The 27,362-nt window shown below is 35.9% G+C and overlaps 1 protein-coding gene and 1 long non-coding RNA gene across 4 annotated transcripts; one reads left to right on the top strand and one right to left on the bottom strand.

Moving 5' to 3' along the window:
• Window positions 1-132: 132 nt before the first annotated feature.
• LOC108217138 (wall-associated receptor kinase 4) lies at window positions 133-25,343 on the bottom strand. Of its 2 annotated transcripts, none has more exons than XM_064092739.1 (3): window positions 24,335-25,343; window positions 24,084-24,245; window positions 133-1,702 (listed from the first exon to the last, which is right to left on the bottom strand). In XM_064092739.1, exons 1-3 carry the CDS (start codon window positions 25,287-25,289, stop codon window positions 474-476), a joined length of 2,346 nt encoding a protein of 781 aa, XP_063948809.1. In that variant the 5' UTR covers window positions 25,290-25,343; the 3' UTR covers window positions 133-473. The 2 variants fall into 2 exon arrangements, with proteins under 2 accessions (XP_063948809.1, XP_017245476.1); XM_017389987.2 differs by lacking the exon at window positions 133-1,702 and adding an exon at window positions 21,195-22,435 and having other exon boundaries at window positions 24,335-25,342.
• On the top strand, window positions 7,880-18,151 carry LOC135152442 (uncharacterized). 2 transcript variants are annotated; one of them, XR_010291615.1, is made up of 5 exons: window positions 7,880-8,484; window positions 10,279-10,473; window positions 11,330-14,889; window positions 16,684-16,878; window positions 17,735-18,151. It is a non-coding gene; the product is annotated as an uncharacterized LOC135152442 (long non-coding RNA). The 2 variants fall into 2 exon arrangements; XR_010291614.1 differs by lacking the exon at window positions 7,880-8,484 and having other exon boundaries at window positions 9,316-10,473.
• Window positions 25,344-27,362: the final 2,019 nt, after the last annotated feature.

Below are 27,362 nucleotides of genomic sequence, written 5' to 3'. Positions count from 1 at the left end.
ATTCTTAATACCATCCAGGAAAAAAAAAAATCAATATGCCAGTAAAGTTGAAGCGATCAATGTTCCTCTTGATGTTCTTTAAGAAGTGTTATCAAGCAATGGAAATAATTAGTTCTGTTGATTGTACGTATGTTCATATTGAAAGTTACTCCACTTAAAAATTTAACTTACAAGCCAATCATAGACACAAATCACTTACAGTACTTGATATGAATGAAATATTTGGACACTAGAGGCCAAGCACATACATAGTTGCCAATGTCACAAATCACACACTACAACAAAAACGACTAATTTCGACAGTCAGAACTGGTCGACCGGTCGCTTTTCTTACTTTCGACCTGTTATTTTCGATCATAAACGCTTTCGGTCGATGAAGTACGAGGGTCGCTGCAATTTAAGCGATCATAAACACTTTAGGTCGAAAAACGGTCAAAATTAGCCGCTTTTCTTGTGACAGAACTTGCCATGTCTCAGCGAGGGCTAGTTGGTGGGTGCAACAAACTAATAGTAGCACTTGAACTGTATTGTTCAGAGTCATTCACCACATTATGGTAAGAACTTAGTTGAATTTCATAAAGATCTGAATGCGGAAACTCATTTTGACCTATTAACCTTGCGGTGTCTTCATTTCCATGCTGATTAGCCCAGGGATGTTTGGTAAATTTTCTGAAGCTTTCGACTTCCATCATCACTTCCTTCATTGTTGGTCTTTCCTCGCCATTAAGGCTAAGACACCTCTTCACAAGTTGAGCGGCCTTTTGAAGTTGATCTATCGTCCCTTCCTTCAATAATCGAGGCTCAATAATTTGAAACAACCGGTCTTCCTTCAGGGATGAAACAAAATATGTGGCTAGATTTCTCTCTTCTGGACGATTAGCCATGCATATTGGTTGTCTTCCGGTTAAAAGCTCAGCAAAGACTATTCCAAAACTATAAACATCGCTTTTCTCAGTCAGTTGGCCTGTATGGAAGTATTCAGGGTCCAAGTACCCCAAAGTTCCTTGGACTAGTGTAGTCACTTCTGTTTGATCCATGGGTATCAACCTAGATGCTCCAAAATCCGCAATTTTAGCCACATGGTTATCATCTAGTAAAATGTTAGCTAATTTGACATCTCTATGAATGATGGGTATAGAAACCGCAGAGTGGAGATATGCAAGGGCACCGGAAGATTCAGCTGCAATTCTCAGCCGATTCTCCAATGATAACCATGAACCAGAACCATCAACATTGTGAACGTGATGGAATAAGGTGCCATTGGATACAAACTCGTATACCAGCATCGGTACCTCACATTCTAAACAACACCCCAAAAGTTTAACAACATTTTTATGTTTAACTTGTGTAAGAATCCTCACCTCGTTAATAAATTGTTCTACTTGAGTCTTGTCCAGTATTTTAGACTTTTTTATGGCAACTATACGTTCATCTGGTAAAATTCCTTTGTAAACTACACCATAACCACCTTGTCCGAGAATCCTATCAGATGCATAGTTGTTGGTTGCATTCTTCAATTCTTCGTAAGTGAAATGTTTCGTTGACTCAACAGCACCACCCTCTGAAGTACTCTGCTGTCTTAACAGGAGGCCTCCATTTTGGTGAAAGTATTTCTCTCTTTGTTGAGCGTGTTGTCTTTTCCTACTGAAGCAATACAACCAATTCATTCCAATGATTATCAACAGACAACCAAATACAATACCTGCACCATGAACATAGATATGTAGTTGTGAATTAACATGAATTTATGTCAAAAGAGGGGTTTAAAAATATATATATATATATATATATATATATATATATATATATATATATATATATATATATATATATATATATATATATATATATATATATATATATATATATATATATATATATATATATAGGGTCTTACTCAAATGAGAACCATTCTTATTATGAGATATGCGATCTTATCTCAGCCGCTCATTTAATCATTATATTCATCTCTCACCATTCATTTAATATTTTAATATTTCACCATCTTTTAATTCAATTACCTATCACCTTCAACCACCGCTCACCACCACCACCACTTCCGATGACCCCACCCCACCTCCGGCGACCATCAGAAAATCACCACCGGCAAACATAAAATCACCACCGGAAACTAAAAAATCACCGCCAGAAATGAGAAATCAACACCCGAAAAACGAAATCACCACCGTGAAAACAAAAATCCACCACCAAAAAATGAGAAATCAAGACCAGAAAACGGAATCACTACCGTAAAAATAAAAATACCACCAGAAATGAGAAATTAACACCAAAAAATGAGAAAATCCCACCGTAAAACAAAATCACCACATAAGCAACACCACCACCACATCTTCTCCAGATCTGTCAACACCAACAACACCGTCGACATAGTATAAAACGCGACAGCGAAATCAGGAGCTTGGGTGCGTGTGTTGAAGTTGGATCGACGACGAGGAGCAACGTCGTGAAGGCACGGGAGTAAAAACGGCGGCGATTTTGTGTGTGTTTGTGGCAGAGCCACCGTCGCGGTGGTGGCAGCGACCATGAAAAAGGAAACGAGGAGATATTGAAGGAGAAATGGCAGGAGATAGAACGGTGACGTCGGAAAACAAGGCCGGTGGCGATGATAGCGTGTTGGTGGATTTGACGGTGATGATGGTGGAGAAATGATGGGTTGGTCAAAGATGGAAGACTGAAAGGAAAGAGATGGGTGAGAGTGGCAGGGGAGGTAAGAGTTGTGTGGTGGGATTAAAAAAAATATAATAAAATGAAGGGTTGAGATTAGATCTCATATCTCATTAATGTGGGTTCTCATTTGAGCACCAGCCTATATATATATATATATATATATATATATTATATATATTATATAACCTAGCTTATAACCCCGGGCCATCTTGGTTGATGCTCTGTCACCAACTACAAACCAACGACCAATATTTGCATTTCAGATTAGTGTAGATATGTCATCCCACATTAATGAGTATAGTCTCTACCTAAGATAAACTTGATCGGATGGGACTTGGAGCTTTCAGGGACGCATTTTCCAAATTCCATCAACATCGGAGTAGTACCCCGGCCAGCAAAGAGCAACTATAGTTTCCTTGAGTATTATTGCAGTCATGCTGGCAAAGATTTCTTTCTTCGCATTCATTGATATCTTGCATAAATTAACCATTATAATTAATTCATGGCAATACAAATTACTAGGCAATTTTAAAATAAATGAACATTCAAGTCGGTTGATTACCTTCGCATCCTGGACTGATATACGGGTTGCCCTTGTAACCATTTTTGCAGGTGCAGCGATATCCTTGAAATACTCCAGAGCGACTCCTATTGACACAGTCGCTATTTGGGTGTATGCAAGCATAAGAATCTAGTCTTTAGTGCTTCACTACAAGTTTTATTCTCAATTACCCAGTCAAGTACTACAGGAACATTAGCCATTGTTCTGTGTAGAAAGTTGGATCCTCAAGATCTGATATACCTTGAAACTTGAATCTGCTTCTCTCACCCAAAAAGGTATACCCGCAATTGTTGGAGGACGATAATTTGTATGGTTACTAAAGCTTCCAAGTTGGAGTCCATAATACTGCTGGAGATTGATGGATATTTGACAACAGCCAGTGCCAGTACAATCGTCTTCAACGGCTTCTTTCAATGTGTTGGCATGTGGAAAGGCATCCCTTAGGCAATTGTGTTTGGAGCATTGAACAAGTGGCGTTCATCACAACCAACAACTGTGAGAGCATTTGCACTGGAAAACTATATGAAGTTCCCCCAATCCTGTTGCCGTAGTTTGTCCTCCAGTTGTAACCCATCTGAATCGTAGCAGCTGTAAGCCATAAGATTAAATACGTAACTCGGTGTTGGATATATCATAAACTTCAAGATTACTGTTTTTATGAAAGCCTTGGAGGATTGGTTGAAGTATTGCAGGTAATATCAAGTGAGGGGTCCTTGGAACAGCTGAGACCTGTTAAACGATGCCAAAAGATATGGGACCGTGAGATTTCCGCATTTCTTTGGACATCCGGGCTTGTGATGGTTTCAGCGTTCAAAATACTGTGATTGTCATCGGTGATATTGAATGTGACATTGATGTGACAGTGTGATCAACTCCTGCGCTTTTAATCCCGAACAGAAGTGCTGCAGAGTGAGGAGGGGAGGAGAAGGAGCTGCATTTTGAATTGTTTTAGGTTTTGGTATATTCAGTTGTGTGGTGTTGTATAACTCTCTTTTATAGCCACCTTTGTTTTGGAAACTAGCAAAATGCAGAGTCTCCGGCCTCCATGCCCACACCAAAAATCAAATACATATAACGTTTTTCATCAAAATAACTACCAAAAAATTAGGGATAATATATTCATACGTCCCTAAACTTCCACTTTATTCGATAGGTCCCTAAAAAATATTCCTCAAACCGGGTCATTTAACTTTTCCAAACGCTTGAATCTAGTCCTTCCGTTAGGTAGTTCTAACAGACGTTAGAATCTTGCTGAATTGGTGACACATCACCCGCTGAATCATGCTGACATGGCGACACATCACCGCTGATTTGTACCTACATTAAAAAAAGAAAAATGAAATTAAAATGAAACTAAAGTTAAAAGGATGTATAAAAAAACTCCTTCCTCCATCGCTCCTCTCTCCCTCATCTCCCTCACCAGCCACTGCCACCACTGGCCGGAGAAATTTCCGGCGACCTCTCTCTCATCTCGTCTCTCTCTCTCTCTCTCTCTCTCTCTCTCTCTCTCTCTCTCTCTCTCTCTCTCTCTCTCTCTCTCTCTCTCTCTCTCTCTCTCTCTCTCTCTCTCTCTCTCTCTCTCTCTCTCTCTCTCTCTCTCTCTCTCTCTCTCTCTCTCTCTCTCTCTCTCTCTCTCTCTCTCTCTCTCTCTCTCTCCTCTCTCTCTCTCTCTCTCTCTCTCTCTCTCTCTCTCTCTCTCTCTCTCTCTCTCTCCTCTCTCTTCTCTCTCTCTCTCTTCTCCTCTCTCTCTCTCTTCTCTCTCTCTCTCTCCTCTCTCTCTTCTCTCTCTTCTCTTCTCTCTCTCTCTCTCTCTCTCTCTCTCTCTTCTCTCTCTCTCTCTCTCTCTCTCTCTCTCTCTCTCTCTCTCTCTTCTCTCTTCTCTCTCTCTCTCTCTCTCTCCTTCTCTCTCTTCTCTCTCTCTCTCTCTCTCTCTCTCTCTCTCTCTTCTCTCTCTCTCTCTCTCTCTCTCTCTCTCTCTCTCTTCTCTCTCTCTCTCTCTCTCTCTCTCTCTCTCTCTCTCTCTCTCTCTCTCTCTCTCTCTCTCTCTCTCTCTCTCTCTCTCTCTCTCTCTCTCTCGCCCCCCCCCTGTACACACACCTCACCTCCTCACCTCCTCAATCTCCTCCCCGCACCAAGCTCACCACCGCCGCCTATCTCTCTTCCCTTCTGCCGCCGTGAGTCTCCGTCGGCGAGGCGAGACTCCGGCCTCCTCCCCACATTTTCATGCCCTTCTCCTTTCACACACAGCCAATCAACCACAATTAATTTACAAATTAAAAACCCCAATTTCTACTTATAAACCCTAACCCCGTTTTTGTTTTACAGATTATGGGGAAACAAGTTTTTGTATACATAAGAAAGGTGTGTGTATTGATAACCAAAACTTCAGTTCGGTAGAAGGGGGAAAAAAGCTATCTCTCTCTATGCTCATCAAGTTATCTCAGACTCCTTGCCCTTTCAAAAAGTATGATTCAAGGAAGAGTTCGCTTCGTTCTGGGTTTTCGGTGTTCGATTCACAAGGGTGGTGGAAGAGCTCATATACAACAGTACAATTTCATTGTTTTAATGTCTGTAAGAATCAGCAGGTGAATTTCACCATGTCAGCATGATTCAGCGGGTGATGTGTCACCACTTCAGCAAGATTCTAACTCTGTTAGTACCTACTTAACGGAAGGACTAGATTCCAGCGTTTGGAAAAGTTTAATGACCCGGTTTGAGGAATCTTTTGTTTAGGGACCTATCGAATAAAAGTGAATTAGTTTAGGGACGTATGAATATATTATCCCAAAAATATATGGTTGTGTTATAATTAGTAAAATGAATGGAGGAGATCCATTATATTTAAAGGAAAGATCTCATATGTCATAATTTTCATAAATAATGTCTAAAATATCAGAATTGAGAAAAATGATCCGAAATATAATTTATTAACGCCGTATAATTTAGCATTTTGATTTTTGGAAAAAGACGCTACATCGTGTCGTCATGTCATGTTTAGTTCTGAAAATCCATACAAAATGTAATACTATATGGGATTTTAGTATGGAATGATTGACACCTCTAATTCACTGAGTAATATTTGACACATCACCTGTATACATTTTAAGTAGGGCTGTTCACGAACCGAGCCGAGCCGAGTTTTGACCGAACCGAGCCGAGCTTTAATTTTTTTTTTTGACGAGCCGAGCCGGGCCGAGCTTTTTTATCGAACAAAAATTGTGTTCAAGCTCGGCTCGTTAACTAACGAGCCGAACACGAGCTTGTTCACGAACAAATACAAGCCGAGCCGAGCCGAGCCAGAAAAAAAATAAAGACAAACCGCTAGTTGACTCTTAAAATAGCTAACCAAATAATTTTAAATTTTTTTTAAACTTTGTTTATATCACTAAAATGTATACTCCCTCCGTCCCTTTTTATCTGTCCATTTTGGAAAAAAAAACACATACCAAGGAATAATTGATTGTATAAACTTTTTCATTAAATACCTTTAATTAATATCTTGAAAATGGTGGAATACCCATACTTTATGTCTTGAAAACATGAATTTAACCAAGTTTTAAATAAGTCAAGCCTTGAAAATTGAAATTATGGAGATATATTTGAAAAACTATCATTAAATTAGTTTTGAAAGTATAAATGGACAGATAAATAGGGACAAATTTTTACTTCTAAAGTGGACAGATAAATAGGGACGGAGGGAGTATATGTTAACATTCATACGGTTGGATCGGTAAGAAATATTTTTTAAAATATTGAAACACTAAATTAGATTAAACACTAGTTCGGCTAACGAGCCGAGCTCGAGCCGAACATACTAAAAGCTCGGCTCGAGCTCGTTCACTTAACGAACAATTTTTTGTGTTCGAGCTCGAGCACGTTAACTTAACGAGCCGAGCCGAACAAGCTCTTAACGAGCCGAGCTCGAACTTGTTCGCGAACAGCTCGGTTCGTTAAACAGCCAAGACCTAGCATTTTTCTATGAGATACTTAGTTTTCACTGACTATAATTTCATTAATATTAACACGTTTTGTAACTAAAATAAGTCTAACTCAAAAAAAAAAAAAACGAAACATAAGTCACTATTAACCGATGAGTAATAACCCGGATTTTTAAAAATATTTTTATTAATATTATAAATGATTTATTAAAAAGAAAGGAATAAGATTTAATATTTTATTCCAGTTTAATGAGTTTTCAAAGTTTTATATTTAAACCCCGGGTTATTGTGTTATTGATAAATGATTATATTTTTAAAACTGATTTTCATATATTGTTTCGAAAATTTTAGATGAATATTATGTGAATATATGTGGTATGTGACTAAGTGTTACTCGTGGTATTACTCGTTTAATTATTTTGGTGATTTATGAATATTATATGATTATTATATAATTTTGTGAATTTTGTGTTATCTAGTTTATTGAGCTGAATGCTCGTATGTGTTCGTATTCGCGAGATTTCAATTTCTATATGCTCAGGAGAAAATATAGTTTATTTGGATGTTTTCATATCGATTTATGGAATGTTAGATGATTTTATAATCGATTTACGGATTTAATTGCGTATATTTATATTTATTGATTAATTATTTGACTTCCGTAAAATCGTCCACTCGTAACGGTGTGTAGCAAATTTTCTTCCCAGAAGTTTCAACAAAACTCACCTTTAGTCTAATTTGAATATTCCGGACACTTTTCGTGTTTTGACTTTTTCGATCCGGAGTACGGTTTTTCCCGGAGTCGGTCCGGCGGAGTTTTGCGGGTATTTGAATTGTTGATAATTATCCAGTTTGTCTCGATAAGCGTGAAACTAGATATTTTGATTATTATATTAATTCTTATCTTGTAATAATTGCAGTGGGACCCGCATACTAATGACTGATTAAAAAGCCCCGTTTTGATGATTATCTTGAAAACCAGTACCGATTGGACCCCGCTATATTAATATAAAGCTATTAAATACGTATTTTCATGTCATAAACGATCCAAAGGGGTACCAATTATTTGTAAATATAAATAGACTTTTCTATAGCTGATTTTCACCCGTAAAATCATTTCACCAGTTTCTTTTCACGAATACCGAGAGAAACCGAGCTGCGTTCTTCGTGTTCTTCATAATCAAACGAGGATTTGAAGGTGTTATTGGAATCCGATGGAGGCGTATAAATAGTCAAAACGAAGCTCTCGACGCGTAGAATCTAGTACAATCATCCGTTTATATGCAGATTCAACAGGTGATTTTAGATTATTTTTCTAAAATTCGAATTTATCTGATTTAAATGATGAATTTTCGCAAACTTGGTTGTTTGATTGTTTTGATGATTCCATGTTGTAGTACGTGTTTTTCTCGTCGTTTTGGTATATTATATGTTGATTTTTGAGTTCCATAACATCTAGAAAAGTTGGTTTGATTACTGAACTGTGTTCTTGGGGTGTTCTTGAGCTTTCTTTGAATTTTCGCCGGAGTTTGAGTTCTAGGAAGGCTGGGTAAGATTGGAAAACACAGATGTGTAGATCGTTGAATGCTGAGTGTGTTCATATAATCGAATCAGCTGTTGGAGTCGAGATGAGGCCTCGCCGGAGTTTGAAACTCCGGCGGCGTTCTTAGTTTTGGTTTAATTTTCCGGCCAAACGGCCGATCCTTTGATAAAACCGATTGCACGAGTGGATTCCTGAGAGGGAGTAGAGCGGATCTGCACTTTGGTGTCGAGTTCTGGGCACGGTGTACTAAATCCGGCCAAAGTCCGGTGAGTTCTCGCCGGAAAAGATGACCGGAGGGTCAAACTGCAGTTTGGTCCCCGGAGTTTCAAAGAAGAAACAGTTATAACACCCAAGTTTGTAGATTTTCAAAACAGACCCTGAATGTTTGAAAACTTACACTTCTGACCTTGTGAAAATGTTTTCAAAACTTTACACTTTAAACCTTTTGATTTTAATTTTCAAAAATTGTTTTTATTTAATTATTTTAATTCCGAAAAATAGTTTTTAATTATTTCTTTATTCAAAAATAAATCTAAATTAGTTTGTTAATTAAATTTAATTAGTAATTAATTATTTTAATTAGTCAATTAATTTAAATATTAATTGATTAATTATTTTAATTAATTATTAATTGATTTTAATTGATTAATTAATTGGATTTAATTAATCCTTTTTGATTTAAAAATTCCGAAAAATAGTTTCGAGCTTTAAAATATTTTTCCAAATTATTTTCAAGGCTCGATAATTGTTTATGAATGATTTCAAGTCCAATTTCAAGTATTTGGGACTTGATTATTTGTTCGAAAAGTGATTCTTTTATCGATTTTAATTCCGAAAAATGTTTAAAAATTCTGGAAAATTCCCGAAAAATCATTTTTAACCCAAGACTCGATTTAATATCAATTGGGATGGGAAACCTTATGTGCTATATGAAGATTACTATCTATTTAATGTGTTATGTGCCGATAGAGAGTAAGAAAACAGTTTTGTTCATAACTTTTGACTCGTAATTCAGAATGTAGTGAAACGAAAAAGGGATTAAAGCTTATAAAGTCTATTTTCAAGTGACATAGTAATATGGTGGAGTATAGAATGTGAATAATTGTTGTTAAATGTGTAGAATATGATTATATGTGATCTAATTGCTATTAATTGATGATTGCACGGACTATCTGGTTGTTCTAGTATTACATAAATGTGATAAATGATTGAATGACATAGTGTCGTGTCTTGATAGATGTCGGATAAAAGCATATGGATTATAGTGATTGGATCTTGTTGGTTGATTGTTGATTGAGATAGGATAACAGGTGGATAGTCTAATAAATAGACGAGACGATGTCGGATTTTCGATAGGATTCATATGATAAGTGATTGGTAATATGTTATGTGGAATATGACTTGACTATATGGTAGAGTCAAAGCATGATTACGTGTTAAGTGATATGTGATAAGTTTAAAGGGGTATATAAGTGGGTATCGATATACGTGATATGTATATGCGATATATTGTTTAGTGACTATAGTATTATCTTATTCTCGTAAAGGATTTGGACGAGACGTGTATGCTCGAAGACGTCAGAAAGTCGGAATGGTATTGCAAAGCGGATAAGGGATGAATCGAGTAAGTGAAGCAGTGTGGCGAATAGAGTATAGCCAGAGATGGTCTAGAGACTATGATATGCATAGATTGTGAAAATGGAAAGATGAGATAGAGATGTGAGACTGGAGTCAGATTTAAGGCAAGTATCCTGCAACCTGCTTTTGGATATATTGCAAATATTCTGATCCATTCCTTTGGTATATGTTTCAAGTATTCATACCTTTCTTTTCAATGTTCGAAAGTGCGAGTATTCTGAACCATTCTGTCTAATCTTCAAGTTTCTAAAGAATTTCCTGTTTTACAAATTAATTCGAAGTTCAGATTGTCATTGAAGCATGTGTTGCTCAGTGATAGTTAGAGCTTTGAATGAATTGGGATCTTCTTGATTATTCAACCCGCCATTGTCATGCTGGTTTAGCAGGCTAAATTCAGTTGCTTAGCCGATAATGGAGGATACTGAATAGTTGAGGATTTCCTGAACTGTGATTTATGAAAGGATGAATCATGAATTATGAATAGATTATTATCAAAGTTGATTTGGAATTATTCTGTTGTTGATAATATTTATGATGATGTTCTGTTGATTTACATTGGCTACTTGAATTGAATTAGAGAATTGGATTATTGTTTTTACATAAACCTGTGGACCAGATTCGTGGTCATGTTAGGCCAATGAGTGCCTTGGATCCAGTAATAGAGCATGGCGGGGCCTGCTCGGGGTTAGTGCGGAACTGATCAGCTGCCTAACCTTGGTTTTAATTAAAATGTGATAGTCCAATTCAATAATTCTTTTGGAAAGATTGAATTCCCCAGTATTCCATTGATGCAAGGTATTGTGATTCTCTTATACAATACCTAAACTCGTGAACTCAGGTTGAATCATTTTATATCTTGAACTCGTGAACTTATGTTATATCATTTCAGAATTATCATTGATTATTACTACTTGCTGAGCATTGTTGCTCACCCTTGCTATTCCTTTCTAACCATTTCAGAAAGGCTTAAAGATGAGATGATTGATTGAGATTCTGAGTAAGGCTAATGCTAGGCGAGGAGACAGAGTTGAGGATCCAGTGGTCGAGGAGTGTTCAGAAAAGTTGATGAGGCTGGTGCAAGCTGGAATAGTTGACAGTGATTCTTCTTATCGAAGATGATCTGATTTGGTAAGAAATGTGGTGTAATATTAGTGGTGGATTCTAATTTCAATGCTATAACCTGGATGCGATCCTGTTGCTTTAGGGGGTTGAAATGTCTCTTTCGAATCATTTATTTAAGTTAAAATGTTCTCTTGAAATTCTCTTATTATGGCTTTCAAGTTTGAAATTCAGGTTTTGAAATCATTTGATTTATGTTCTCATTCAAATCTTTTATTAAATGTTTTCAAGTTTTAAATTCTTTTGGATTTTCATTATCTTTAAATAAAAATAAAAATAAAAAAAAAATAAAAAAAAAAATATTGCAGGTTTTTAAAGTGTCTTAAAAATGGTTTTTGTGTGGTGACGTCAGAATCCAGACCCCCGGATTCCTGGACCGTCACAGTTGGTATCAGAGCAACAGGTTATAAGTATTTGAAATTAGAATATAGATCATAGTTATAGGTTTTTTAGAGAAGAATGTGGTGTAACCTCACATAGAGGTATGGTCGGACTATTTAGGAATAGTCTAGAGATGTGAGTGAAGCATAGAGTTTAGTTAGATGATCAAGTTAAGTGTGGATATTTAAAGAGATTAGGATTCTTAGGTTTAGACATATGATTTCTAGTATGTTGATTAATTGAGATGGTGAATTGTGGAAAAGGTCAGTATTAGACCTATATAGAAGAGTTTGATAGTGAATGATGAGTTGAGTATGGTGAAAATGCAGAGTTCAGAGTATTCTGACTATACTGCATAGTTGAAAATGGTCTATTGTATTGATTTGAGAATGATAAAGATGCATGGTTCATAGTATGTTGACCATGTCAGATATTTGGAAGATGTATATTGTTCTGAGTGAAGATATGAAGAGTAAGTGTGGAGTATGAGTTGTATTGGATTAGAAGGAGAGATTGGTAGATAGAGGTTGATAGGTGAGAAGTGAATGATAGAGAGTACGTGGAATCGAATCCAGTTATTAGAGATGATGTCTACGAGTAAGTTAGAACGTTAGTCCTCGACGACAACGCTTCGAGCTAATCGGGATTTCAAATGGCATCAAGGTGGGCCCATAACCCACAGGTTGATGATCCAGACAATCGAAGATACGTTACGTGTTTGTGCTATGGATTCCAAGGGCAACTGGGATAAAGTAGAAGAATGTAAACTACATGGGCCAGAGTTATTACGAACGAATGTCAATCAACTATCGAGAACGTTGAAAGAATGACATAAATCGAATAACGATTTTGTAAAGTAGAGTGGGAATTTGAGAAGACCTTGGCAATACCTCTCTTCAACTAAAGATTCTTTTGATTATATGTTTTTCATCAGTGAGTTATTATGATATCATTTCGATAAACGAGATTTTCAATTTCTCAAATTCTAAGATGATAATGATATTGATCATTGGTGTGAGTTAGTATTGAATCGGTGTATGATAAAGGCGTGTTTATGAGGAGACAGTGGAATTCCTTGATATTATTTGATATTTTTTGATATCCCTGGATATTCTTTCATATTCTTGGATATCCCTTAATATTCATTGATATTCTTTGACACTCTTTGGTATTCCTTGATATCTTTTCGATGTTCCTTAATATATTCTTCGATAATCCTTAACCTTTCTTGATGCTCTTTGAGATTTCTTGGATTCTTTCAATTTGATTGGGATGAACAACCCTATTTATAGGGGACACAAGGTATACCTGTCTGTGTGATAGGAGTTGGATGGGACGCCATCACTTGTGTGTGTTGTGATTACAAGAAGGTTAAAAGCCTTTAGTAGTGTCTAATATGGACACGCAACATTAAGTTCATTTGATCTTATTGATCTCCCAGTCACTTTTGTATTTCAATGTGACCTATTTTGAAAATTTCTTGTTCCTCTGAAATTCCCAAAGATTGATTCTTGGGAAATGAATTTTGCAATTGTGGAAGTTGATTCTCCTATTTCTTTAAAAGCTAAAGGTATGCCAAGGTTGATCAAAAGGTGGATGATGATACAATATTACGAAGTGTGTACGTTTTAGTTTTCTTCGGGGGATTCCGAGGACGGAATCCTTATAAGGGGGGTAGAATGTAATATCCCATATTTTTAAATTTAGATTTGATTATTATAAATCTATTTGTCTAAATATTATTGTTGGCTTTAGTTGAAAAGTGAATTGATTATGTGAATAGTTTTATATGATTATACTTGTTCTGTGGATTAATATGGATTATACTAATTATGCGTTCTCCTTCTTTCTCTGATTCCGAGGACGGAATCCCTATAAGGAGGGTAGATTGTAATAACCCGGATTTTTAAAAATATTTTTATTAATATTATAAATGATTTTATTAAAAAGAAAGGAATAAGATTTAATATTTTATTCCAGTTTAATGAGTTTTCAAAGTTTTATATTTAAACCCCGGGTTATTGTGTTATTGATAAATGATTATATTTTTAAAACTGATTTTCATATATTGTTTCGAAAATTTTAGATGAATATTATGTGAATATATGTGGTATGTGACTAAGTGTTACTCGTGGTATTACTCGTTTAATTATTTTGGTGATTTATGAATATTATATGATTATTATATAATTTTGTGTTATCTAGTTTATTGAGCTGAATGCTCGTATGTGTTCGTATTCGCGAGATTTCAATTTCTATATGCTCAGGAGAAAATATAGTTTATTTGGATGTTTTCATATCGATTTATGGAATGTTAGATGATTTTATAATCGATTTACGGATTTAATTGCGTATATTTATATTTATTGATTAATTATTTGACTTCCGTAAAATCGTCCACTCGTAACGGTGTAGCAAATTTTCTTCCCAGAAGTTTCAACAAAACTCACCTTTAGTCTAATTTGAATATTCCGGACACTTTTCGTGTTTTGACTTTTTCGATCCGGAGTACGGTTTTTCCCGGAGTCGGTCCGGCGGAGTTTTGCGGGTATTTGAATTGTTGATAATTATCCAGTTTGTCTCGATAAGCGTGAAACTAGATATTTTGATTATTATATTAATTCTTATCTTGTAATAATTGCAGTGGGACCCGCATACTAATGACTGATTAAAAAGCCCCGTTTTGATGATTATCTTGAAAACCAGTACCGATTGGACCCCGCTATATTAATATAAAGCTATTAAATACGTATTTTCATGTCATAAACGATCCAAAGGGGTACCAATTATTTGTAAATATAAATAGACTTTTCTATAGCTGATTTTCACCCGTAAAATCATTTCACCAGTTTCTTTTCACGAATACCGAGAGAAACCGAGCTGCGTTCTTCGTGTTCTTCATAATCAAACGAGGATTTGAAGGTGTTATTGGAATCCGATGGAGGCGTATAAATAGTCAAAACGAAGCTCTCGACGCGTAGAATCTAGTACAATCATCCGTTTATATGCAGATTCAACAGGTGATTTTAGATTATTTTTCTAAAATTCGAATTTATCTGATTTAAATGATGAATTTTCGCAAACTTGGTTGTTTGATTGTTTTGATGATTCCATGTTGTAGTACGTGTTTTTCTCGTCGTTTTGGTATATTATATGTTGATTTTTGAGTTCCATAACATCTAGAAAAGTTGGTTTGATTACTGAACTGTGTTCTTGGGGTGTTCTTGAGCTTTCTTTGAATTTTCGCCGGAGTTTGAGTTCTAGGAAGGCTGGGTAAGATTGGAAAACACAGATGTGTAGATCGTTGAATGCTGAGTGTGTTCATATAATCGAATCAGCTGTTGGAGTCGAGATGAGGCCTCGCCGGAGTTTGAAACTGCGGCGGCGTTCTTAGTTTTGGTTTAATTTTCCGGCCAAACGGCCGATCCTTTGATAAAACCGATTGCACGAGTGGATTCCTGAGAGGGAGTAGAGCGGATCTGCACTTTGGTGTCGAGTTCTGGGCACGGTGTACTAAATCCGGCCAAAGTCCGGTGAGTTCTCGCCGGAAAAGATGACCGGAGGGTCAAACTGCAGTTTGGTCCCCGGAGTTTCAAAGAAGAAACAGTTATAACACCCAAGTTTGTAGATTTTCAAAACAGACCCTGAATGTTTGAAAACTTACACTTCTGACCTTGTGAAAATGTTTTCAAAACTTTACACTTTAAACCTTTTGATTTTAATTTTCAAAAATTGTTTTTATTTAATTATTTTAATTCCGAAAAATAGTTTTTAATTATTTCTTTATTCAAAAATAAATCTAAATTAGTTTGTTAATTAAATTTAATTAGTAATTAATTATTTTAATTAGTCAATTAATTTAAATATTAATTGATTAATTATTTTAATTAATTATTAATTGATTTTAATTGATTAATTAATTGGATTTAATTAATCCTTTTTGATTTAAAAATTCCGAAAAATAGTTTCGAGCTTTAAAATATTTTTCCAAATTATTTTCAAGGCTCGATAATTGTTTATGAATGATTTCAAGTCCAATTTCAAGTATTTGGGACTTGATTATTTGTTCGAAAAGTGATTCTTTTATCGATTTTAATTCCGAAAAATGTTTAAAAATTCTGGAAAATTCCCGAAAAATCATTTTTAACCCAAGACTCGATTTAATATCAATTGGGATGGGAAACCTTATGTGCTATATGAAGATTACTATCTATTTAATGTGTTATGTGCCGATAGAGAGTAAGAAAACAGTTTTGTTCATAACTTTTGACTCGTAATTCAGAATGTAGTGAAACGAAAAAGGGATTAAAGCTTATAAAGTCTATTTTCAAGTGACATAGTAATATGGTGGAGTATAGAATGTGAATAATTGTTGTTAAATGTGTAGAATATGATTATATGTGATCTAATTGCTATTAATTGATGATTGCACGGACTATCTGGTTGTTCTAGTATTACATAAATGTGATAAATGATTGAATGACATAGTGTCGTGTCTTGATAGATGTCGGATAAAAGCATATGGATTATAGTGATTGGATCTTGTTGGTTGATTGTTGATTGAGATAGGATAACAGGTGGATAGTCTAATAAATAGACGAGACGATGTCGGATTTTCGATAGGATTCATATGATAAGTGATTGGTAATATGTTATGTGGAATATGACTTGACTATATGGTAGAGTCAAAGCATGATTACGTGTTAAGTGATATGTGATAAGTTTAAAGGGGTATATAAGTGGGTATCGATATACGTGATATGTATATGCGATATATTGTTTAGTGACTATAGTATTATCTTATTCTCGTAAAGGATTTGGACGAGACGTGTATGCTCGAAGACGTCAGAAAGTCGGAATGGTATTGCAAAGCGGATAAGGGATGAATCGAGTAAGTGAAGCAGTGTGGCGAATAGAGTATAGCCAGAGATGGTCTAGAGACTATGATATGCATAGATTGTGAAAATGGAAAGATGAGATAGAGATGTGAGACTGGAGTCAGATTTAAGGCAAGTATCCTGCACCCTGCTTTTGGATATATTGCAAATATTCTGATCCATTCCTTTGGTATATGTTTCAAGTATTCATACCTTTCTTTTCAATGTTCGAAAGTGCGAGTATTCTGAACCATTCTGTCTAATCTTCAAGTTTCTAAAGAATTTCCTGTTTTACAAATTAATTCGAAGTTCAGATTGTCATTGAAGCATGTGTTGCTCAGTGATAGTTAGAGCTTTGAATGAATTGGGATCTTCTTGATTATTCAACCCGCCATTGTCATGCTGGTTTAGCAGGCTAAATTCAGTTGCTTAGCCGATAATGGAGGATACTGAATAGTTGAGGATTTCCTGAACTGTGATTTATGAAAGGATGAATCATGAATTATGAATAGATTATTATCAAAGTTGATTTGGAATTATTCTGTTGTTGATAATATTTATGATGATGTTCTGTTGATTTACATTGGCTACTTGAATTGAATTAGAGAATTGGATTATTGTTTTTACATAAACCTGTGGACCAGATTCGTGGTCATGTTAGGCCAATGAGTGCCTTGGATCCAGTAATAGAGCATGGCGGGGCCTGCTCGGGGTTAGTGCGGAACTGATCAGCTGCCTAACCTTGGTTTTAATTAAAATGTGATAGTCCAATTCAATAATTCTTTTGGAAAGATTGAATTCCCCAGTATTCCATTGATGCAAGGTATTGTGATTCTCTTATACAATACCTAAACTCGTGAACTCAGGTTGAATCATTTTATATCTTGAACTCGTGAACTTATGTTATATCATTTCAGAATTATCATTGATTATTACTACTTGCTGAGCATTGTTGCTCACCCTTGCTATTCCTTTCTAACCATTTCAGAAAGGCTTAAAGATGAGATGATTGATTGAGATTCTGAGTAAGGCTAATGCTAGGCGAGGAGACAGAGTTGAGGATCCAGTGGTCGAGGAGTGTTCAGAAAAGTTGATGAGGCTGGTGCAAGCTGGAATAGTTGACAGTGATTCTTCTTATCGAAGATGATCTGATTTGGTAAGAAATGTGGTGTAATATTAGTGGTGGATTCTAATTTCAATGCTATAACCTGGATGCGATCCTGTTGCTTTAGGGGGTTGAAATGTCTCTTTCGAATCATTTATTTAAGTTAAAATGTTCTCTTGAAATTCTCTTATTATGGCTTTCAAGTTTGAAATTCAGGTTTTGAAATCATTTGATTTATGTTCTCATTCAAATCTTTTATTAAATGTTTTCAAGTTTTAAATTCTTTTGGATTTTCATTATCTTTAAATAAAAATAAAAATAAAAAAAAAAATAAAAAAAAAATATTGCAGGTTTTTAAAGTGTCTTAAAAATGGTTTTTGTGTGGTGACGTCAGAATCCAGACCCCCGGATTCCTGGACCGTCACATAAAACACGCGAATTCACAAATTATCAAGTGTGAATATTTCTTTACATTCAAATTAATTATTAGAGGTCATGAAAAATTAACTCAACCTTCGTGGTCCATATTGATATTATCACAAATATTAAAACCTAATGAACCAACTGGGCAACAGGGGTTTAGTTCTAATAATGATTCCCTGTCAACCAGCAGTTGGTTCCAAGATCCGTCATTCAATTGTTCTTGAGATGAGACGTCCTCAGTGACTCAGTCTTTGGTCACGGCGGCAAGTGTTTTTTTATTATAATTTTATAATCAATTCTTAGTCAACAGTAAAATAACGAGAAATTAGCCCACTGGCAAATATTCACTTCGATCTGATAGTTGACGTTGGTCTTTAAATATATGTTCACCAGCACCCGAAAGTGAAAGTTTAAAGTATCATTACATTACACAAATCAACATTTTTCAATGGGAGGAAGTGTTGGATGTTTTTCTTAGCCTGGTGACTAATTAGACAGGTTTTTATAGAGTTGTTGCTGCAGAGCTCTACTGCATAAACTTCATGTAAAAGATGGAAAGAAAATATTGATAATATTTTTTCTGATATTGCATATTGAAAAGAGATTACAAGACCTCAATTTATACTAATATGGCCATGACTTATCAAATCCCTTTTAACTTATCAGATTATAAACTAAGAAAGAGCTTAACTCGTCTTATTCATTATGCAAAGTATATTGATTCAGAACATTATGCAACCAGATTCCTAGACAAGCAGCGACTATTGTTGTCATGAAACCATCTCGTATGAAGGTAAAGCCACACATCTTTGCTTTTTTGTGAAACCCACATAATAAGATTTTCATTCAGGTAGAAGACCATACCTCCTGTACTCTTTCTAGCTATCATCAACATAATTCTCTCGAGAAAAAAACTATGATTATATTAGAAGTTATGCACAACACAGATAAAGGCACAAACAATTATGCTGGAAAGAAAAAATTCCAGCTCGATGCCTCAATCCATATATAACATTATGCTGGTCTGTTTCAATTCGGACCTTCAAATGACATTTTAATTTTTATCTATTCAGTCGGGCCAGTAACCAAATATTCAGGCTTCTTATGCAACACGCGATTTCATTCATATACAAGTAGAGATATATGTAATAAAATAAAGCTGCCAATTGGTGATCAAATAAATTCATTGTTATTTATTGTTTATATTATTTTGCCGGCTTAATTAGGGCTGAGCATTCGGTCGGTTCGGTCCAGAACCGGACCGGACCGAACGGACCAAGGACCGAACTTCTGAAAATTTCTGGACCGGACCGGACCGAAGTTTGTATATGGACCGAACCGGAACCGAACCAAAATAGTTCGGTCGGTCCGGTCCGGTCCGCCAGAACCGAACTTTTTTTGAAAAATTTAAATTAATCTGTGTTATAAAGGAAACATCAAGCATAATTAATGTAAAAAAATGCAGCGACCAACACATGATTTAGAAAACCAAGTAACATTCAAACACCACTCCAAGTCTCCAACTATAAGACAAGCAAATAACAGCATCAGAATTCAGAAGCAAAACTTAAAGAGAAAAAGCATGTCCAAACAGGTAAACTACTAAACAAGTAAACTATTCTTAAACATCTGCATCACACCATGGTTGCTAATTCAATGGCACTCGGCAAAATAACTGTAAAAGATCAATTTAGCGAAAGAACAGAGGAGACTTGCATACCATATTCCTATCTTATATTATGTAATGAAATGTACAGTTGAGTTGATAAAATTTGTACTTTTCCTGGTAAACATTTATATAGAAACCAGAGTTATCGATTTCTCATACTCGAACAAGATAGTGAGATACTGTGTTGCGGCACCGTGGATAGTTAGATAGTCAGAAGATTAGGTATGCTCAAAGCTCGATTAGATTAGGTATAGTCGTATAGAGTCAGTGAATATAGATATTAGATAATATAATATAAGTGTATAAGTATAATATGTTATTTAATATATAAAATAAAAATTTTATTTATATTATATATAAAAGTTCGGTCGGTTCGGTCCAGGACCGAAGTTTTTCGATGGGGACCGGACCGGACCGTATTTTATTTCGGTCCGGACCGAAATACCCGAACGGACCGAACTTTCAGGAAATTAGGACCGGACCGGACCGAAATTATTCGGTCCGGTCCGGTTTTTCGGTTTCGGTTCGGTTCTGCTCAGCCCTAGGCTTAATGACCTTTTCAGCCCTTGAAGTTTAGGTGAAAGTTCCGATGCGGCCTCGAAGTTTAAAAACGTACCTTTCGACCCTCAAAGTATCTTTGTCGTATCTTTTAGCCCTTATGGCGTATACCGGTATATAAGGGGGTGGACAAAGTTGACATTTCACACGTGAGGGTTAAACGGAGCATTAAACATTAAGGGTTAAAAAGAACCTCTAATGTATTTTGATGTATTCTTTAGGAGTTAAAAAGAACGAGATGTATACTTTGAGGGTTAAAAGGTACGCCAAAACTTTACCCCGAATATGAATTGTCAAGTTTATCCCTCGATTTATACCGGTATTTTTAAAAAGGGCTAAAAGGTACGACAAAGATACTTTGAAGGTCGAAAGATACGTTTTTAAACTTCGAGGCCGCATCGGAACTTCCACCCATACTTCGTGAGCTAAAAGGTCATTAAGCCTATTTTGCCAAAATGAATAGACTAATCATATTTTTCAAGCTCTATTATTAAAATTACGGACCCTACTCAGAAATTCTGGATCCCATCTAGAATAACTACATATTTTTATAGTATATCATTAAGGTTGAACCCATAAATAGTTTCGCTGATTGTATGTGTACAATGAAAAAAAAGTTTAATTGAAATAATGAAAGTACACTGAAAAAGTCCAAATTACAAGCTAATCATAAACACAAATCACTTGCACTCCAGAACTAGCCATATCTCAGCGAGGGCTAGTTGGTGGATGCAACAAACTAATAGTACTCGAACTATATGGTTCGGAGTCCTTGACAATATTATGGTAAGAACTTGGTTGAATTTCATAAAGATCTGAATGCTGATTTTCTGTATGACCTAACAAGCTTGTGGTGTCTTCATCTCCATGCTGGTTAGCCCAAGGATGTTTAGCTAATTTCCTTAACCCTTCGATTTCCATCGTCACTTCTTTCATTGTTGGTCTTTCCTCCCCGCTAAGGTTGAGGCACCTCTTCACTAGTTTAGAGGCCTTTTGAAGTTGATCAAGCGTCCCTTCCTTGAGTAATCGAGGCTCAATAATTTGGAATAGCCGGTTTTCCTTTAGGGAGGTAACAAAATATGTGGCTAGATTTCTTTCTTCTTGAGGATTAGCCATGCATATTGGTTGTCTCCCGGTTAAAAGCTCTGCAAAGACAACTCCAAAACTATAAACATCACTTTTTTCTGTCAGTTGTCCTGTATAGAAGTATTCAGGATCCAAGTACCCCAAAGTTCCTTGGACTAGTGTAGTCACTTCTGTTTGATCCATGGGTATCAACCTAGATGCTCCAAAATCCGCAATTTTGGCAACGTGATTATCATCCACTAAAATATTAGCTAATTTGACATCCCTATGAATGATGGGTATGGAAACCGCAGAGTGAAGATACGCAAGGGCACCAGAAGATTCAGCAGCAATTCTCAACCTATTCTCCAATGATAACCATGAACCAGCACCATCAACATTGTGCACGTGATGGAATAAGGTGCCATTGGATACAAACTCGTATACCAGCATCGGTACCTCACATTGTAAACAACACCCCAAAAGTTTAACAACATTTTTATGTTTAACTTGGGTAAGAATCTTCACCTCGTTAATAAATTGTTCTACTTGAGTCTTGTCCAGTATTTTAGACTTTTTGATCGCAACTACACGTTCATCTGGTAGAATTCCTTTGTAAACTACACCATAACCACCTTGTCCAAGAATCCTATCAGATGCATAGTTGTTGGTTGCCTTCTTCAGTTCTTCATAAGTGAAATGTTTTGTTGACTCCATAGCACCACCCTCAGAAGTACTCTGTTGTCTTAACAGGAGACCTCCATTTTGGTGAAAGTATTTCTCTCTTTGTTGAGTGTGTTGTCTTTTCCTATTGAAGCAATACAACCAATTCATTCCAATGATTATCGAGAGGCAACCAAATACCATACCTGCACCATGAACATAGATATGTAGTTGTGAATTAACATGAATTTATGTCAAAATTGTTGAAATTAAACTATAAAACTGATGACTTCAAATTAAACAAGATGAATATATATGTACAAGAGCAAATGAACTCCAAAGACTACATTGTATTTCTCCTGATATATTAAAAGAGATACATCACATAATATATAAAGGCTACCCAACAAAGTGATAACAACTAACTAGTGTCCACCTGAAACTAAACTCTACTACTCCACGATCCTAAAAACACTCATTACTAATCCAATACTCTCCCACAATTTCTCTAACTTATCCTCTACTAATAAAACAATTAGTGATTATACTAATTTATTTATTCTAAGTTTAGATTATTAGAATATAATTCCAACAAAAATAGTAGTTCAGATACTCTCTCTTGTTTTACACTACCTACTAATTACTTCATCTCGTCTCTTTTAACAATCCCACTTTCATCTCTCTCGTCCCCAAAAGTCACCACCACTGCCACTCCCACGACCCGCCATCACTCTCCATCCATCTCATTGTCCCTCATTTCATCATCATCGTCACCAGCTTTGCGCTGCCTCTCCCCCGCCATCACATCATCCTCCTGTCTCCGCCGTCACTACCTCTGTCCTTTCTCCTTCATCACCACCTCCGTCCTTTTCCTTCCCTACCCCCGAATTTTTTTTGACGATCTCTCTCAATCTCTTAAATGTCTAGAGCTCTGTCGTGGATTTTAACGTTGTTAAAGCTTTTTTATAACTATTGATATAGTTACAAAAATCGAGGATTTCTGCGGTACAAACTACTGATATTTGCTTTAAAAAATAGTCATATTTGCTTTCGAAAGTAGAAAATGTCGCTTTAGAAAATAGTGATATTTGCTTTAGAAAATAGTGATGTTCGTGAATTCCGAAGCACAAACTCACACTTGTTGTGTGATTCAAATTTGTATAAAAATTCTATGTAAACATGAATAGTAGACTTCAAAATAGAGAAATATTGCTCAAAGCACCGTTAACACACTCTAATTTCACCGTGTTTAATATATAACCATTTTGTAGGGTCGCGCTCAGTGGAGAACAGGTTTTAGTGTGAGAACACTGAGAACAACAGAACAATACAACAAAAAAAATAAAATAACTGCAAAACAATTATTCTACATTTTTTGAAAAGTGCAGAGCAACTGTTCTCATTGCTCTCACAACAAAACTGTTCTCACGTGAATCACGACCACCATTTTGTATGTATAGGGTGCGTATATTTCAATTTTTATGTTATAGTAGTGGGCATCAGTTTTAAAAATAGTGGGATGGGCTGAAGGTGTGTGGGCCGGACTGCAGTTTGTACATGTTTACACATAGTATAGATATGATCCCCCGAGTACTCCTTCCGTCCTGGCCAATTATTTACTATCGGTTTGGATGCGGAAGTTAAGAAATATATAAAAAATAGCGCAACCCATTGATTTTTATTGTATAAAAGAAATAGTGAAGTAAAAATAGTGTTAGAAGGGAGAAAAATTAAGTGAGGAAGTGGTGGGACCATTGACTATTTTTGATAAGTTTTGAAATTTAAAGAATGAGATGTACACCCAAAGGAAAACTATAAATAAATAGTTAGGAGAGAGGGAGTACAAGTCTTTACCTAAGATTAACTTGATCGGTTGGGACTTGGAGCTTTTAGGGATGCATTTTCCAAATTCATCAACATCGGCATAGTACCCGGGCCGGCAAGAGCAACTATAGTTTCCTGGAGTATTAATGCAGTCATGCTCGCAACTATTTCTTTCTTCACATTCATTGATATCTTGCATAAAATCAACCATCAAGATCAATTCATGGCAACAGTTACTCGGCAATTTTAGGATAAAATGAAAATTCAAGTCTGTTGATTACCTTCGCATCCTGGACTGAGATACGGGTTACCCTTGTAACCATTTTTGCAGGTGCAGCGATATCCTTGAAATACTCCAGAGTGATAATTATTGATGCAGTCGCTATTTGGGTGTATGCAAGCATAAGAATCTAAGTCTTTAGATGCTTCACTACAAGTTTTATTCTCAATTACCCAGTCAAGTACTATAGGAACATTAGCCATTGTTCTGTTTAAGAAGTTTGGATCATCAAGATCTGATTTACCTTGAAACTTGAATCTGCTTCTCTCACCCAAAAAGCTATACCCGCAATTGTTGGAGGATGATAAATTTGTATGGTTACTAAAGCTTCCAAGTCTGAGTTGGAAATACTGCTGGAGATTGACGGATATTTGACAACAGCCGGTGCCAGTACAATCGTCTTCAAGGGCTTGTTCAGTGTGTTGGCATGTGGAAAGGCATCCCTTAGGCAATGTTGTGTTTGGAGCATTGTACAAGTAGGCGTAGTCATCACAACCAACAACTGTGAGAACATTTGCATTGGAAAACATATATGAAGTTCCCCTCAATCTTGTTCGCGAATTTTGTCCTCCAGTTAGTACCCCAGAATCATAGCATCTGGAAGCCATAAGATTTAATATACGTAACTTGGTGTTGGATATATCATAAACTTCGAGATTACCCGTTTTTATGAAAGCCTTAGGAGGATTGGTTGAATAATTGCAGGTAATATCAAGTGAGGGGTCCTTGGAACAGCTGAGACCTTCTGAAATGATGCCAAAAGGATATGTTACTGTGAGATTTCCGCATTTTTTTGGACATCCGGGCTTTGTGATGGTTTCAGCGTTCAAAATACTGTGATTGTCGTCGGTGATATTGTATGTGACATTGAATGTGACAGTAGTGATCAACTTCTGCGCTTTTAATCCCGAACAGAAGTGCTGCAGAGCGAGGAGGAGGAGGAGAAGGAGCTGCATTTAAATTGTTTAAGATTTTGGTATATTCAGTTGTGTAGTGTTGTGTATAGCTCTCTCTTTTTATAGCCCACCTTTGTTTAAGAAACTAGGAAAATGCAGAGTCTCCGGCCTTTGTGTCTACATCAAATAATCAAATACATATAAACCGTTTTTCATCAAATAACTGGCAAAAAAGATATACGACGACGTGTCCTTCAATTATATTGGTGGTTTATCAGTTAAATCTGTGAACTAAAAAACAATTTTTAATTTTGTTATCTAAACTTTTAAAAAATATTTGATTAAGCTCTCCGTTAAAATTTGATTAATGTCCTTAGTTAATGTTAACATGAAAATTGAAAAAATAAAAGGAAAATAATAAAAAACACAAAAAATTAAGACTTCACGGATTGAAATAAAATATTGATATGTTAATTTACAAGTGATTTGAATAACACCCATGGTGAAAAATTCCAGCTTCGAGTTATAAAAATATGCATTTCAAGAAAAATTTTCTTCGAGTTCTTGAGATTAAGAGCAAATCCAAGAGTGTCCAAGTTGAAGTCCTAAATATAATATATATAAAATATCATGTCCTAGTAAATTAAGACATATTTTACAACTTAATCAAAAACAATGTGCCATATTCTCACAATATGTTTAATATTATATTATTAAAGACTCTCTTAATTAATTAGTAAAGCATAATATAAAAGTTGAGAGAGAAAGGGAGTGTTCATGAGAACTTTTAATAAATTATGAGAAAAGACAAAGAGAGATGTGCCTCAAAAATAAGGCTTGAGGAGGTAGGCTTGAGGAGGTTGTCCTAATGATATAAGACATCACTAGGACATCGTTGGATCAACCTTGTTCATCAAATGCCCAAAATTATAACTTAAGACATGATATAAGACATCTCTTGGACTTGCTCTAAAAATCAAATTATTATACATTAGTGAACCTGAAATAAAAAACTTTCACCGCACGTTTGAAATCACTCGTAAATTAACATATCAAATTTTCGTTTCAATCTTTGAAGTTTTAATTTTTCATTTTTTTTCAATTTTTATTAGTATTGACTAATAGCCATTAGTTACATTTTAACAGAAGGATATTTTTTATAAATACTCAGCCATCGGGGCAAGTTCCAGATCCTGATAAGTAGGAGGCCGCTGCGAAACCTTAACCGTAAGTTTGGGCGGAGCCTCCGATGTTGCGGATCTTGGTGGTAATAGCAAATATTCAAATGAGAACTTTGAAGGCCGAAGAGGGGAAAGCTTTCATGTGAACGGCACTTGCACATGGGTTAGTCGAACCTAAGAGACGGGGGATGCCTGTCAGATAGCGCGTTTTCCGTGAGTTTTGTGTGATTTTCGACAGGGAATCAGGTTAAATTCGAAAGGGAGAGATGAAAGCAATGTTAGGGAGTCCAGAGACGTCGGCGTAGGCCTCAGGAAGAGTTATCATTTCTGTTTAATAGCTCGCCCACCCTCGAAACGGCTTAGCTGGAGGTAGGGTTCAGCGGCTGGTAGAATACCGCACGTCGCGCGGTGTCCGGTACGCCCATGGTGGTTTCGAAATTTCTACGCGAATTAAGATCGAGAAAAGTACCTTGGAAATCTGGAGGACCGAGTGCCTTCCGAGTTCGGTCGTACTCATAACCGCATCAGGTCTCCAAGGTGAACAGCCTCCGGTTGATGGAACAATGTAGGCATTGTCCCTCTTTTTAGACCAAAGGCTCGCTTGCGGGCCAATCCGGGACAAAGACATTGCAGGTGGGAAGTTTGGCTGGGACGGCTTAAAAGATAACGCAGGTGTCCTTTTTTTTTAAATATTTAAAAATTGAATTTTTTTAGTTGAGAGACCTGTATCAAAAACGACATATATTTCAGAATGAATTAATTTTCTTGATGTTTTTTAATTAATTGGATGAACATATGAAGACCTGTATATTTAAGAGAATATTTAAGAGAGAATAATATTTGACACTTCACTTTTTCGGATATTTTTTTTAAGACGAAGTACTTTCTTTCACCTTGCCCTTTTCATCAAGTTAGCTACCATTAATTGTTATAACTTCATTAATAATAACTT

The sequence above is a fragment of the Daucus carota genome, chromosome 4 (genome assembly GCF_001625215.2).
Source record: "Daucus carota subsp. sativus chromosome 4, DH1 v3.0, whole genome shotgun sequence".
In the NCBI taxonomy this organism is placed as follows: Eukaryota; Viridiplantae; Streptophyta; class Magnoliopsida; order Apiales; family Apiaceae; genus Daucus; species Daucus carota.
This window is presented reverse-complemented; position numbering and strand designations above follow the sequence as displayed.